The 13,877-nt window shown below is 34.4% G+C and overlaps 1 protein-coding gene across 1 annotated transcript in view; it reads right to left on the bottom strand.

Moving 5' to 3' along the window:
* Window positions 1–148: 148 nt before the first annotated feature.
* The window catches only part of LOC124535572 (uncharacterized protein CG43867), a 363,739-nt gene continuing 350,010 nt past the window's right edge, over window positions 149–13,877 (bottom strand). Inside the window, exons 23-32 of the mRNA XM_047111819.1 lie at window positions 10,085–10,204; window positions 9,202–9,359; window positions 8,511–8,688; window positions 7,540–7,695; window positions 6,669–6,843; window positions 5,704–5,875; window positions 4,555–4,684; window positions 4,135–4,266; window positions 3,936–4,013; window positions 149–3,400 (exon numbers count right to left, since the gene is read on the bottom strand). Of these exons, the coding sequence (XP_046967775.1) occupies window positions 3,110–3,400; window positions 3,936–4,013; window positions 4,135–4,266; window positions 4,555–4,684; window positions 5,704–5,875; window positions 6,669–6,843; window positions 7,540–7,695; window positions 8,511–8,688; window positions 9,202–9,359; window positions 10,085–10,204 (1,590 nt within the window). The 3' untranslated portion in view covers window positions 149–3,109. The remainder of the gene's footprint in view (window positions 3,401–3,935; window positions 4,014–4,134; window positions 4,267–4,554; window positions 4,685–5,703; window positions 5,876–6,668; window positions 6,844–7,539; window positions 7,696–8,510; window positions 8,689–9,201; window positions 9,360–10,084; window positions 10,205–13,877) is intronic.

The following is a 13,877-nucleotide window of genomic DNA, read 5'->3' as shown; positions in this document are numbered from 1 at the left end:
TTCCATGTACTTATGTATATGTATGATAAATATCAGAAACGACTACCGTTAGAAGAATACATTGATAAAAATAAATAAATTGTAAATTAAAAAAAAAAGTTTATTTTTTTTATTTAATTCCAAATTTAAAATCAATAAAACAAATCACTCGATTCGATAATACACGTTTATTGTTGCATCATAAAAAACTCATCATCAATCATACAAAAATTTAGGCCCTAATAACAAATAGGCTTCCATTTAGGCCACATTACAAAAAAAAATTACAATAAAAAACCATAAACCAATCATTATAAAATAATTAACCAAATCGTAGAAAAAAAAAAACAATAAATACCTACCAATAAATTATCCATTCGCTATACAATCTAAATTAGCTTATTATTACAAAAAAAAAATCCTATGTAGAACATACTTATATAAATCTATACACAATAATATCAACAGTTATTATTTTCGTGTTATGCAAAAAGTGCAATTCAAATATCACCTGCTAGCTTATAACGATTCGCCAGTGAATACGCGATTTTAAACCTAATGATACGACATTCGTTTCTTTAATTATATTATAGATCGTTACGAACATCGATATTGTTACAAGAACTATAATCGCATATCCGATGGCTTCGTTTCGGCCGTTGAAGCGAATTGGTCGAAATATTTATATATTAACTTAGTAGTATTATGGACAATGTAACTACAGTTAAGGAAACTACTAAATTTCTGCCATTATTATATTTAGCTCTTTACAATCAGCTCGTTTTGTTGCTCCTTAAGTAAAGAAGGCTTCATTTGTCATTATTGGCTTATTCAGACATTTTTTTTATTATAATTTATTAAACTTTCTTTATAAAGTTCGTATGTTGAAATATAAGATCAAATATAGATTATGTGTAACTGAAAACAAAAAAGTTACGAATTATATTCATGAGAGATAAACAGTACAAAAATTAATATCCGTTCTGTTATACTTACGATCGGTCGTATAAGAACGAGTTATCAAAATGACACACAACCGGTTCATTCCGGTTCTAATTATACGATAAAAAAATATAACATAAATTTAAGATTATTTTGAATTTCATGTCAAAGTATTGTCATGCTGTCGGTACACAAGCCACATATTACACAAGTTGATATAAGTCTATAAAAATTTGAAACATTGTACATACTTGTTCAAAACTTTGAACTTTACGTAATATTGTTTTTACTGTTCAAAACAAGCCTGTTAATTCCCACTGCTGGGCTAAAGGCCTCCTCTCCCTTTGAGGAGAAGGTTTGGAACATATTCCACCACGCTGTTCCAATGCGGGTTGGTGGAATACACATGTGGCAGAATATCTATGAAATTTGTCACATGCAGGTTTCCTCACAATTTTTTCCTTCACCGCTGAGCACGAGATGAATTATAAAGACAAATTATTGTGTTTACTGTTCATTTGGTCTGAATTATATACATTAGCCTTCTTCACTCAATGATAATATAAATCACATATCAATATTGTACGTGATTCGAAAATAGTTTTTACATTACCTCGAAAAGTAACATCGAAATGATCTTAAATTATTATTATTAGTGTCCAAATCGTACGTCCGTTCATATCTACACTACACAGCGGTAAAAACATTACGTAGAATGTTGAGATTCGTTGTAGATCTTTGTTTGTATTCAGTCAAAACTTCACTCCCAACTCAGATCTATAGACCGATTTAGTTCATTTCGATCCCATATTGAGCTCTTTGTTTTATAGCACACATAGCAACTTATCTGACGACTAAACTTATTCAAGTTACCTCACACGTTAGAAAGAGTTAGCAATACTTTTAGTCCAATCAAATTAGTTTATACAATGTGTGCAACAGAACCAGTATATACATTCTTAATTATGGAAATCTTTGAATATTCCATTACATTCATTTCGTTCATTTGTTTAAATCATTCAATTATTTTTCACAAATATATCTGACGTATATTGTTATGTTGTGAATGAACGTTATAACAATATCATTTTATTAATTAATGATTTCCATAAGAAAATATAAGACAAATTATTATTTAAAAAATCTAGACAATATTTGTGTGTTAATACATTAACGGATTACTGTAAATTATTTACTATTTCACTGCTTCAATACATAACTAATTACAAATATAAAAGGTAATAAAGACCCAGACCATTTCAATAAAAATAAAAAAAAAACATTCAATCGATTAATCTATTCGATTCATATCGAATAACGTACACGATTAAAAAACATCGAACTTACATTTTTAATCTGTTATACTATATCCGTACATACAAAACCTCAACCTACATCTGTAGTAACGATGTCTAATTAATTATCTTTGGATTTTCTATACGTTCACTATTTTTTCACGTTCTACCGCTATTCGTCTTCTACATAGCATTTAGTATACCCTGCACATATGTATATAGAAGAAGATTGAATTATATACTAAAATTGGCCATAGATACCTTTGAATAGTACCAATAACTATTTATCATTTCTGAATATTATTAAATTAAATTTGAAAATAAATAGCGACTTAAATTTAGACCAAAGCTTATATCACAGTCAGTGAAAATTATTAATTAAAAAAAGGCAAAACAATTTACGGCTAAAAGACAGCTATAGACAATTTTAGTATTCTAATTCAACGTTTCAAGTGTATATAGCTACATATACCTAATTGGCGTTAGAGTTGCATAGAAAAACAATACCCTTCGAAGCACGTTAAGCGACTTTAGCGAACATCGTTAACATTAGACGAACTAAACTCGTACAAACTATAATACAAGCCAATCATATAGGAGGCTGAATCGTTAGACGCTACAAAATATGAGGTATATTTTTTAAATTATCGTGATTTATGGAACATTCGTTTCTTTAGAACGACTCCGGCGCGACGCGGACCGGACACATCTATACTATAATTCAAGTTTACTAGCCACTCGTTTCGTATTACAATTTTAAAATCGATGAAATCGTATTCGAATCGTACAGCACCGAATGAACACGAGAGATGCCGAGACACGCCGACCGTCGACAATTTCGTTTTCGATCTAGATAACGATACCGAAACAAAGAGATGCATTCCGGGCCCCGCTCACTTGGTGTGCGTGTGCGGGTGCGGGTGCGCGTGCGCGTGCGGGTGCGGGTGCGCGTGCGGCGCGCGGCGGTGGTCGGGCGTGGCGCGCAGCAGGTCGGGCGCGGCGAGGCCGAGGCTGGCGTGCGAGGCGAGCGTGGCGCGGCGCTCGGCGGCGGGCGGCAGCGTGGAGGGCGTGCGGCGCGAGCGGTGCGAGCCGTTGCGCGTGAGCGAGCTCATCTGCGGCGTGCCCGCGCCGCCGCGCAGCGACGCGTTCTTGTAGTCAGCGATCAGGTGCGTCAGCTCCGCCATCTTGGAACGAGAGAGAGAGAAGTTAGTCAGCTCCGCCATCTTGGAACGGGCGCACGGTTAGTTACAAGTCTAATATCAAAGCTCGAATTATTCGTTGTAAAAGTAAAAAAGTAAAGTAACAGCCTGTAAATTTCCCACTGCTGAGATAAGGCCTCCTCTTCCATTAAGGAGAGGGTTTGGAACGTTTTCCACCACGCTGTTCCAATGCGGGTTGGTGGAATGCACATGTGGCAGAATTTCGATGAAATTAGACACATGCAGGTTTCCTCACGATGTTTTCCTTCACCGCCGAGCATGAGATGAATTATAAACACAATTAAGCACATATATATAGTGGTGCTTGCCTGGGTTTGAACCCGCAATCATCGGTTAAGATGCACGCGTTCTAACCACTGGGCCATCTCAGCTCGTATTCGTTGTACGTTCAACTATATTATGTACCTTTTGACAAAGGTTGTTATCCTTTTTTGAGATGAAGTTCGCTCGAAAAATTTGTTTTAAAAATATTGGTAAAATAAATTCAAATCAAACGTACCTTTGGCTTATTGAGACTAATTAGCATCTTATGAACTGGACTCGAGTCCTCCGCGTCGATTAACATCATTAGATCGTCCTGAAAGTAAACAAATACACATCACATTACATTATACACTTATTTCCGTCCTACATAATGAGTTAATCACCATAAAATATTTTGGTGACTTCGACTGTTCTGATTAAAATAAGCAGCTCACCTGCAGTCCACCAAACAGGCCAATGGAATTGAGCGCATATCTGCCTATGACTGCCATGGACGCTAACTCTAGCACCGTGACTCCTTCCTCTGACACAGCGAGCCACACCATGGATAAATCTGGCTGTTTTATCTGTAATTTTTTTATAACGTAATAAGGTTAATATCAAATAATTTAATTTACAGTTATTATTAAATAATAGGTTTGAATGAATAATGAGTTTCTTGCCGGTTCTTCTCGGTAGAATCTACTTTCCGAAACGGTGGTAGCTTCACTTAATTGTTAAATGACGATTCAAAAGTGCTAATAATAAACTTTATTCAAGTGGGCTTCATTTGAATAAAGTTTATTTTGATTTTGAATCTGAATATTGTGGAATATAGAAAAAAATATAATCGATTATATCGATAAGTAACTTACCCTAGCTTGGAATAACGTAGCACCGAAAAATGGCCATTTCCTCGTGCAATTGAGATAAATTCTGACGCAATCCGCCGTACTGCGGCCCTTCAGCGCGATCCACTTAGACCGGAGTTTCTCTTCGACGTCTCTGTTAATAGCAACATGTCATTATTACGTCATATTGGTAAAGAAGATATGTTATTATAAGATTATACAGACGATACAGCCTGGAATAAATACTGCCAGACAGGATACATTAATATATAATTGTATTTACATGACTGTATGTTGAAAAATGTTGAAAAAGAGCAACTGCTGAATTTCTTTTCTTTCTTGTCGGTAGAATCTATTTTCCGAACCGGTGGTAGCTTCACTTAATTGTAAAATGACGATTTAAAAGTGTTTGTAAAAGTCTACTTGGATAAAGTATATTTTGATTTATAGTATCTTAGATTTATTGACGTAAAAGTAAGGAAGAAATTTGATTAAGACATGAAGAAATGAAACGATTGATTGATATTAATGAAGCCGAGATGGCCCAGTGGTTAGAACGCGTGCATCTTAACCGATGATTGCGAGTTCAAACCCAGGCAAGCACCGCTGTTTCATGTGCTAAATTTGTCTTTATAATTCATCTCGTGCTCAGCGGTGAAGGAAAACATCGTGAGGAAACCTGCATGTGACAAATTTCATAGAAATTGCCACATGTATATTCCACCAACCCGCATTGGAACAGCGTGGTGGAATATGTTCCAAAACCTTCTCAAAGGGAGAGGAGGCCTTTAGCCCAGCAGTGGGAATTTACAGGCTGTTACTTTACTTTTTACTTTATTGGTAAAGAAGGCTTGTTATTATAAGATTATACAGATGATACAGCATGGAATTAATACTTGTTGACTGCCAGACTGTATGTATCCTACATTAATATATATTTGTATTTAACTACCATGACTGTATTTTTAAATGTTGTAAAAGAGTCTTGCCTTTTTTCTAGGTAGAATCTACTTTTTGAACCGATGGTAACTTAATTTTGTGTAGTTGATAAATAACGATTCAAAAGTTATTTTTTTTATTTATAGTCTCTGAGGTTGATAGATGTCAAACTGAGGTAGAAGGTTGATTAAGAGATGAATGAACTAAACGATTGATCGATAGTGGTGTGCGTACCTGAGCTCGTCGTTGCCGAGGCCGGCGCGGTAGCGGTAGGGGTAGAAGCGGTGAGCGAGCGGTTGCGCGTGGTGAGCGCTGGCAGCGCAGTGGTCGCCCATGTCTAGCTGCGCCATTAGCGCGCCCAGCTCGGCTGCCAGCTCGCGCGTCACGGGGAAGCGCCCCGCCACCACTGCGCACCACCAAACCCATTGTTATATATCATTTCACATTAAATAGATATGAGACAACATCACATACATTACTCTGATCCCAATGTGAGTAGCTGAAGCACTTGTGTTATGGAAAATCAGAAGTAACGATACCACAAACACCCAGACCCAAGACAACATAGAAAACTAATGGTAATCTATATCGACTCGGCCGGGAATCGAACCCGGTACCTCAGAGTGGCGTACCCATGAAAACCGGTGTACACACCACTCGACCATGGAGGTCGTCAAACATTATTTAATCCGTAGCATTTTGTCTGTAACTTCTCATTGGATACTAGTTTTTCAATACGGTTTCAAACGAATTTAAGGAGAGGGGACAAGTTTTGAAGTTCTCTATGTCTCATGAAAACTCCATAATGGGCATCATCACATAGATGAGTGCGTCTTATTAATCATTATATTTATTGTTATCTAAAACATTACGTGACTTCTAACAAATTGTATACCGGTCACAAGAGACATCTTAGCTCGTAAGGTGCATCGGTGATTTACCAACCAGTACCTTTGCCTACCTACATTCTTGAAACAAAAATTGAGGCGAGTTGGCACAGAGGAGGAAAATATCGTGAGGAAACCTGCATATGTCCAATTTTATAGAAATTCTGCCACATGTGTATTCCACCAACCCGCATTGGAACAGCGTGGTGAAATATGTTCCAAAAAACCTTCTCCTCAGAACGGAGAGAAAGCCTTAGCTGTTGTTGTTATTACAACATGAATGTTGGGATATAACTGACAAAATAAACGTACCTTGTTGATTAACTTGATAGCAGAGCAGTAACCTCTCCTTGTCGGTTTCCGTTCGCACCGAGTTTTTAAAATACAAGCGATTTCTGTATGTCAGCCTGATTACTCGAGAGTTTTCGAACTTTCCGGATCCTTTCTCGCGCAACGCCGTTTCCCATTTCGATATTACGTCACACAACTGAAAGATTAGAAAGATATTAGAACGGCTTTAAATATGCTCTTAAAATCATGTTTGAGTCACACGAGATTAATGGAGAACTAAAACCAAATTGGAATGTATATGAAGGTTTTTCTAAAATGAACTGTAGAATCAAATGTACATCATTAAATGTGTATAAGAACAAACTCTTTAAATGTTGTCATATATGCAGGCATGAGTAAAGTTCCGAAGATGTGCTAACTTTTGGAATTCAAAAGCTTGGTAGTATAGTATAAGGTTTACATTTAATTCTCTTATTTATATAATGTTTATGGGTTCTATAAAAAACAGCAATTGAAATACAACAGATTTGTTAACCTTAACCTTACCAGCTTATACAAGTAACAGCATGTAAATTTCCCACTGCTGGGATAAGGCCTCCTCTCCCATTAAGGAGAGGGTTTGGAACATATTCCAATTCCAATGCGGGTTGGTGGAATACACATGTGGCAGAATTTCTATGAAATTAGACACATGCAAGTATCCTCACAATGATCTCCTTCACCGCCGAGCACGAGATGAATTATAAACACAAATTAAGCACATATATATAGTGGTGCTTGCCTGGGTTTGAACCCGCAATCATCGGTTAAGATGCACGCGTTCTAACCACTGGGCTATCTCAGCTCATACAGCGTGTAATTAATTTGATCGAAAAAAGAAAAATGTTCCTACCTTCTTGTCAGGTTTGATATGATGTTCCAAGTCCTTCTCGATCGGGTCGTCGCTGAAGAGAGCGAAGCCGGACGCCGCCGGTTCCCTGCAGCCCAGTTCCGTGCTCAGCGTCGTTAGGAACTCTTCAACCGTCGTCGATCCGTCAAAGCTTACCACCTGAAAAAGAAACATTGATTACCAGCCGTACCATCAGCTGTTAGGGGGTAACATAACAGCAAGCATTCCCTAACCTCAGGCTCAGGGTGGCAAAATTTGATATATTTTTATAGTATTTGCAGCCTATATAGTGTCATGGAGTATACTTCGTGAAAAGAAGCTATCCGTTTGGAAAAGCCGGTCATTAAAAGTTCCAAGTTTCGAGAGGGAGTACTTTCATAGGACAAAAGTAGTTAAATTCTATTATGAACACACAGTTATATTACTTCGATGTAGATATAAACATCAAATTCCATATCATGGATATCATGCCCAAGATAATCAACGTTTCTATACATACAGTACAGGTACAGTACCAGCCCATCTTCCAAAAGAAAAAGTCCTTTCCTGATAGAGCGACGGATTTTGTTCCTCTAAGAATTTGGCGTATCATTAAATAAACATGCATCAGTTTTTTTCAGTCGAATGTTTTAGTAACGATTTTTACCTAGTCATAACCTAAAACTAATTAATTGAGAAACAAGGTCTTTTTTCGATATAGTTTATATACCTTTTGTATTACATGCATTTTAATGATCAATCTAATGATAGTAATATGAATAAAATTTCCCCAATTTAAGGAAACACTAACATTTCTATTTACCCCTCCAAACAAGCATAAAGCTTATGTTAGGGGTGGGGAAGAGAATATCCCACGTTTTCAGGATCGAATTTGCAGCTTTATGCATCGCTAAGTAGCTCTACAACTATTACGATATTATATTATACTTTGTTTATTGGAAGTTGAAAAAGAATATTTAAGTTCAACTACTAACCTGGTAAGTATTATTGAGCACATGCACAGGAATTGCGTGTGGTAGGCAGTGGTGGTAGGGATTCTTTAGCAGAATAGACAGCACTTCCATTCTGGAGGGCCGGTCCGTTCGTCCGCCGTTCCGAATCGTTCGTTCCAGAGCGCGCGAACAATACGCCGCATATTTACCACATTCCGTTCTGAAATTGTATAAAACCAATAATTACAACACACTGAAATCCAAAGCTACTTACTAAAAATACATATTATAGGAACTTTTACTTTAATGGCATATCATCAGAATTCGTGACATGGTCTTATAATGTAAGGGTACGAAAGTCTGTAAAATGCCAAGTGAAGTACTTAGTATCGGACTTTACACGACATTAATTCTTCATTTTATGAGGTGAGAGACTGATTGAATGAAAAAATTGAACCGTGGAAGGAATCGAGCGTTAAGTTAGAGGGAGATAGCAACTGATTAAATGTAAGAGTAAGTTTTTATTTTTAATTTAAACTGTCATTTGTTTCTATTGATTTTAAGAGGAAACTTTTCGTATATTTTTTTATAGCTAAAATGTGTTTTTATTATTATATGGTTAGTAAATACATATTTTGATGCTCTTAAACACATGTGTACGATTTTCAGCAGTAACGGAATTTTTAATCCATGGTATCGTATGAATGCTATTTAAAAGTACCAAACTACTTACTTGGTGTCGGCGTGCCTGCTCAGATGCAGCTTCAAGTACCACAATAATCTATTGTTCCTCGGTACGAACAAACTGACCGCTAGTGCCAATAGTTGCCAGCCCTGAACGAAACTATACGTAGGCGGGTTGCTCTTACAATCCACTGAGAGTAAAGGTGCCTGTAATATTCATAAAACCCATAGAATTATAAAGCAATAAGATCATTTTTGGTAAACCTACATATTACAGTTGCAAATCCTTTACGAAATATTGCCTTTCTCATATGATTACATGGAAATGTGTATTACGAAAATTGGCTTCTAATTATGTTGTTATACAGATAAATGGACTTGAGTGATTTATTTATGAATCGCAAAAATTTAGGGGACCCTAATTAAGAAAAAACGTTCGTGATTATCGTAATAGTGAACCACACACTAGAAAATGGTAAGCTTCTACAAAATTACAAAAGAAATGAAATGGTTCTTTTTGTGAATATGGCGACTTATTGTAATCGATTATAGATTCAAATTGTGATCCAACTTGTCGCCAATAAGTTAAAACTGCCGAGTACATGAAAATTGTGATGTCAAACGTATCTAAATAAATACTAAATTTATATTATTAATATAAATATATAAAGAGGTAAAATTTGTCTGTATGCAGGGCTGTAATCTTAATAACTAATGGCCCAATTCTTAAAATATGTTCACTGATATAGAGTTACATTATTCCTGAGTGCTATAGGGGCTAAAATACATGTATATATCATTTTATTTATGAATAAATTGAACCGATGCGAAGCGAAGTGTTGCTAGAACTGTATCTAACTTAATTAATCGTATTTTCGATGGAGCTACGTGTGTTGTCGAAGCGATATGGAGTAGTGGCTGGCTCGCTTTACCTGTATCGAGCTAGGCGATCCGGCAGAGTTCTGCGGGAGGTCGCTCTTGTTGTCGCCGCCCACTGAGGACGCGCCCGTGTCGCAAGTGAACAACGACTGGGTCGCGCACAGTAGCAGTTGCTGTACAAATGAAATGTTGGTGTTCGAATCGTCAGTGGGGGGCTTTAACTCTACTCTATGCTCTTGTAACTGCGATTCTATTTTTGAAATGAGGTGGTGTTCTGGTAGGTACGTTCTTTAGTTATGATTATATGTTTTTGGTTTAGTTTATTAGCTGAAATAGTTAGAGGGTTATATTTCTACTGATATGAGGAGGATTAGAGACAAAGTTGGTCATTACTATATACTTATTATTGATGTAAACATTTTAGTGGATTTTAGTGAAATTATAGACCATTTATTGTTATTTGTGATAAGCTATGAAATATTAGTAATATATTTATAAATTTAACCTTTTTTAAATTTTGAATTTGGAAGTTATGCTTTTTAAGACTTCTTGATTTAATTTAAACAATAATGCCAATATTCATGTATTTGTTATACACATTTATTAAGTAATTCTACTGAATTTTCCGATTGAAAATGCATTGTAAGAGATGCAACTTTGTCAGGACGTCTGGTATAATGAAAAAGGAATAATGAAAGTAAATTTTGCACTACCAAATCATACCACGTGGTACCTTAGCGTGCAATTTTGAGAATCATTAGTAAATAACTATTTTACAATTTTCGACTGTTGATTTTTAAAGTGTCTATTCAAATTTTATTTTGTATATGTCACCGTAAGATTACAAAATTCGTTAGATTACAATCCGTCCGGTCAGATTGTAATCTTTGGAAATATTGTAAACTGTGAAATATGATTGTAATTTGAAAGCCAACCAAGATCTAACCTAACACTCAAATATATTTGATACACGTACTGTCTATTGAGTTGCGTACCTTTAATTTTTTGTATTAATTTACTTATATTATTGCCATGTTGCCAATGTTTTGTTTTAATAGGAATGTTATTTTAAAATAGTTTGAGTTTTTATATTTATTTATTATCATATATTACAAATCTGAATAATTTGTTTAGTTGGTTGGTTGGTTGAACGTAATCTCAGGAACTATTAGTCCAATTTAAAAAGAAAATCAGTATTTTATAGACCCATTTTTAAGGAAAGTTTAAGGCTGTGTACCATAACGCTACGTCTAATTGAAACAGAGTATCAATGAAAATTGTTGCAAAAAACATTTCTTTTTAATAAACGGTATTTTTCCCTTTAATTGAATAAGTTAGTAATGAGTTTTGACATAATTTCATTTATAGTACTTTTACTACAAAATTATATTTGTCTAGATAAAATAAGATAATCAATCAATCAATCAATCAAAATAAACTTTATTCAAGTAGGCTTTTAAAAGCACTTTTGAATCGTCATTTTCCAATTAAGTGAAGCTATCACCGGTTCGGAAAGTAGATTCTACCGAGAAGAACAGGCAAGAAACTCACTAATTATTCATGTTACATACATAAAATTATTTACATTAATATATCCTGCTTGAAAGTCAAGTGTTTTTTGTTTTGTTTTTTTTTTTAATGGGGTTATATGATAAAAATTCTAAATTTTCTCTCTTACTGAGATTAGTAGTAGTTAAAACAGCTCCTTAGTAAACATAGACTTGTTAAGTTTCCTGAGTTGCGTTGAGTTTTTGTTATGTAAATACTATACTTTTTATGTTATTATAGATATTTTATTGATATAGTTAGCGATTGTATATTTCATTACTTTTAATATTATAGCATACAGTTTTAAGTGCAATTATATTATTTTTGCAAAGATAAGATATATATATTAGTATATAATATAACAGATATGTTTTGCGTGCTACCATTTCCACCATAACCTCAGTTTTTTGGAATATTTTCTTCGATACCCATCTTAATACCCAAACAGTGCTATGTACACTTAAACTGCCCATGTATCTTGTGTATATACATTCTTATATGTACATTGTGGTATGACTAGTAAACTTAATCAGAGTAAAACTGCATAATGTTAGGAGTATATAACAATAATATAAAGTCATTGATCGAACTTTTAAGTTTTTTTTTTGAAGTACACTATGCAGTTATACAAGACTTAACCTAATATTCTTAACTTACCTCGTTTTAATTAAAAAATTAATTAAAAATGTAAACGACATGTTCTAAAACAAACTTGCAACGTCAACCTTTCATTACAAAGGAGATCGGAGTGCAAGGGGCTAGCTATGACATTGTATGAATGACAAAAGAAAAGTACATTCCCTAAAACTATTGGGACGGAGGGCAAACATTCTTGGATGATAAAACGTCAAATAAAAATAAACGAGGGAAAATTTACACCAACATTCCATTTGAATTGCGACATAATACATAACCATTTTACGTCATGGCAACATTTTAATCAGTCGTACGATTCTCTCGTATACTTAATAGATTCTCAATTCAAATTCAAAAACCGTTACAGTTCAATGTTGCCAGAACCAGAAGATCAAGTTGGAATAAAACCTTTTTTGAAGGTTATTCTCATGATTATAAATTCCGGTAGTTACGATATATATTTTCAGAAGCCAATTACGTAAGTTCACATACACAATTCCAAATTGATCAACCACGATACACGAAGCCTTTGATATATTTACAGCGACACACAAAGCTGTACACTTATATATATGGTTTGTTAGTGTATTTAGATTCCGAACGCAAAATAAATTTCTTAAGCGATACTAACATCAAATGTGCTCAATACTAAGACAAGGCAAAGACATAGAATAGACTGCTTGACATAAAAACTCTTTTCAAAAAAAAATATTATTGAATAATAAAAATACATTTTTTAAAATAAAATAATAAATTTAATTCATGTTTTTTTGTTATTTATGAAAATTTATATTCGAAATAATTTGTATTTGGTTTTTTAGATTGAATCCATACTATGGATACGAGCAGTCCATACTATAACCATGTCCGCCTTCGATTGCGATACATATGTCGGCCAACACCAAATCTACGATGTCGATATGAGCATCATATAAACCATTTTCTACACTAGAGTGTACAGACTACAACCGTGTACAGATGAGTGATGAATCAATATGACATATGAGAAAAGCATTCAAGCGTATCGCTTTTAAGCTCAGGATTGCAAATATAAAGCGATTCATTTTTGTAATATGTCAATTTTGATGGTATTCGAATTTCGACCTTATACTTGAAATACTAAGGATCAATTTGCGTTATTAATTCTTTGTCGATAAGGTTTATTATTATTTCGACCATCATAATTCATATTATATATACATTGATATTCATAAAAGTAAATTTTAATTCGTTTAAAATTTACTTTTAGAATATAGCGAAATTAAAATAATTCATAAAGCCCTCAAAGTTTAAGTCTTAAACATTTAATGGCAAACTTTGAGAGCTTCTGATTTGTTATAGCAAGCAGTACCTGGAACGCAGTTTGGAAACAGTTATTATTCTCTGAGCGACTGTTTACTTGACTCATATATTTTATTATGGAAACTAGTTTATAGAAACTTATGTACAAGTCGTTTAGAGCAATATTTTTAAAAACCGACGAATTATACAATACCTACTTCTGTATTAATATTATTTTCTTTATGGTACAAAAAAAGTTTTTGAAATTGAATAAATTGTCATCATGTTTTAAAGAATCTGTTTAAAAAATACGTTACTTTACCTATCAGTGTTAGTTATAGTGACCATATACATATATACACACAGAAATAAAACGCTAAG

This window comes from Vanessa cardui, chromosome 15, assembly GCF_905220365.1.
Source record: "Vanessa cardui chromosome 15, ilVanCard2.1, whole genome shotgun sequence".
Lineage (NCBI taxonomy): Eukaryota > Metazoa > Arthropoda > Insecta > Lepidoptera > Nymphalidae > Vanessa > Vanessa cardui.
The sequence above is the reverse complement of the archived record's forward strand: the minus strand, read 5'-3'. Positions and strand labels throughout refer to the sequence as shown.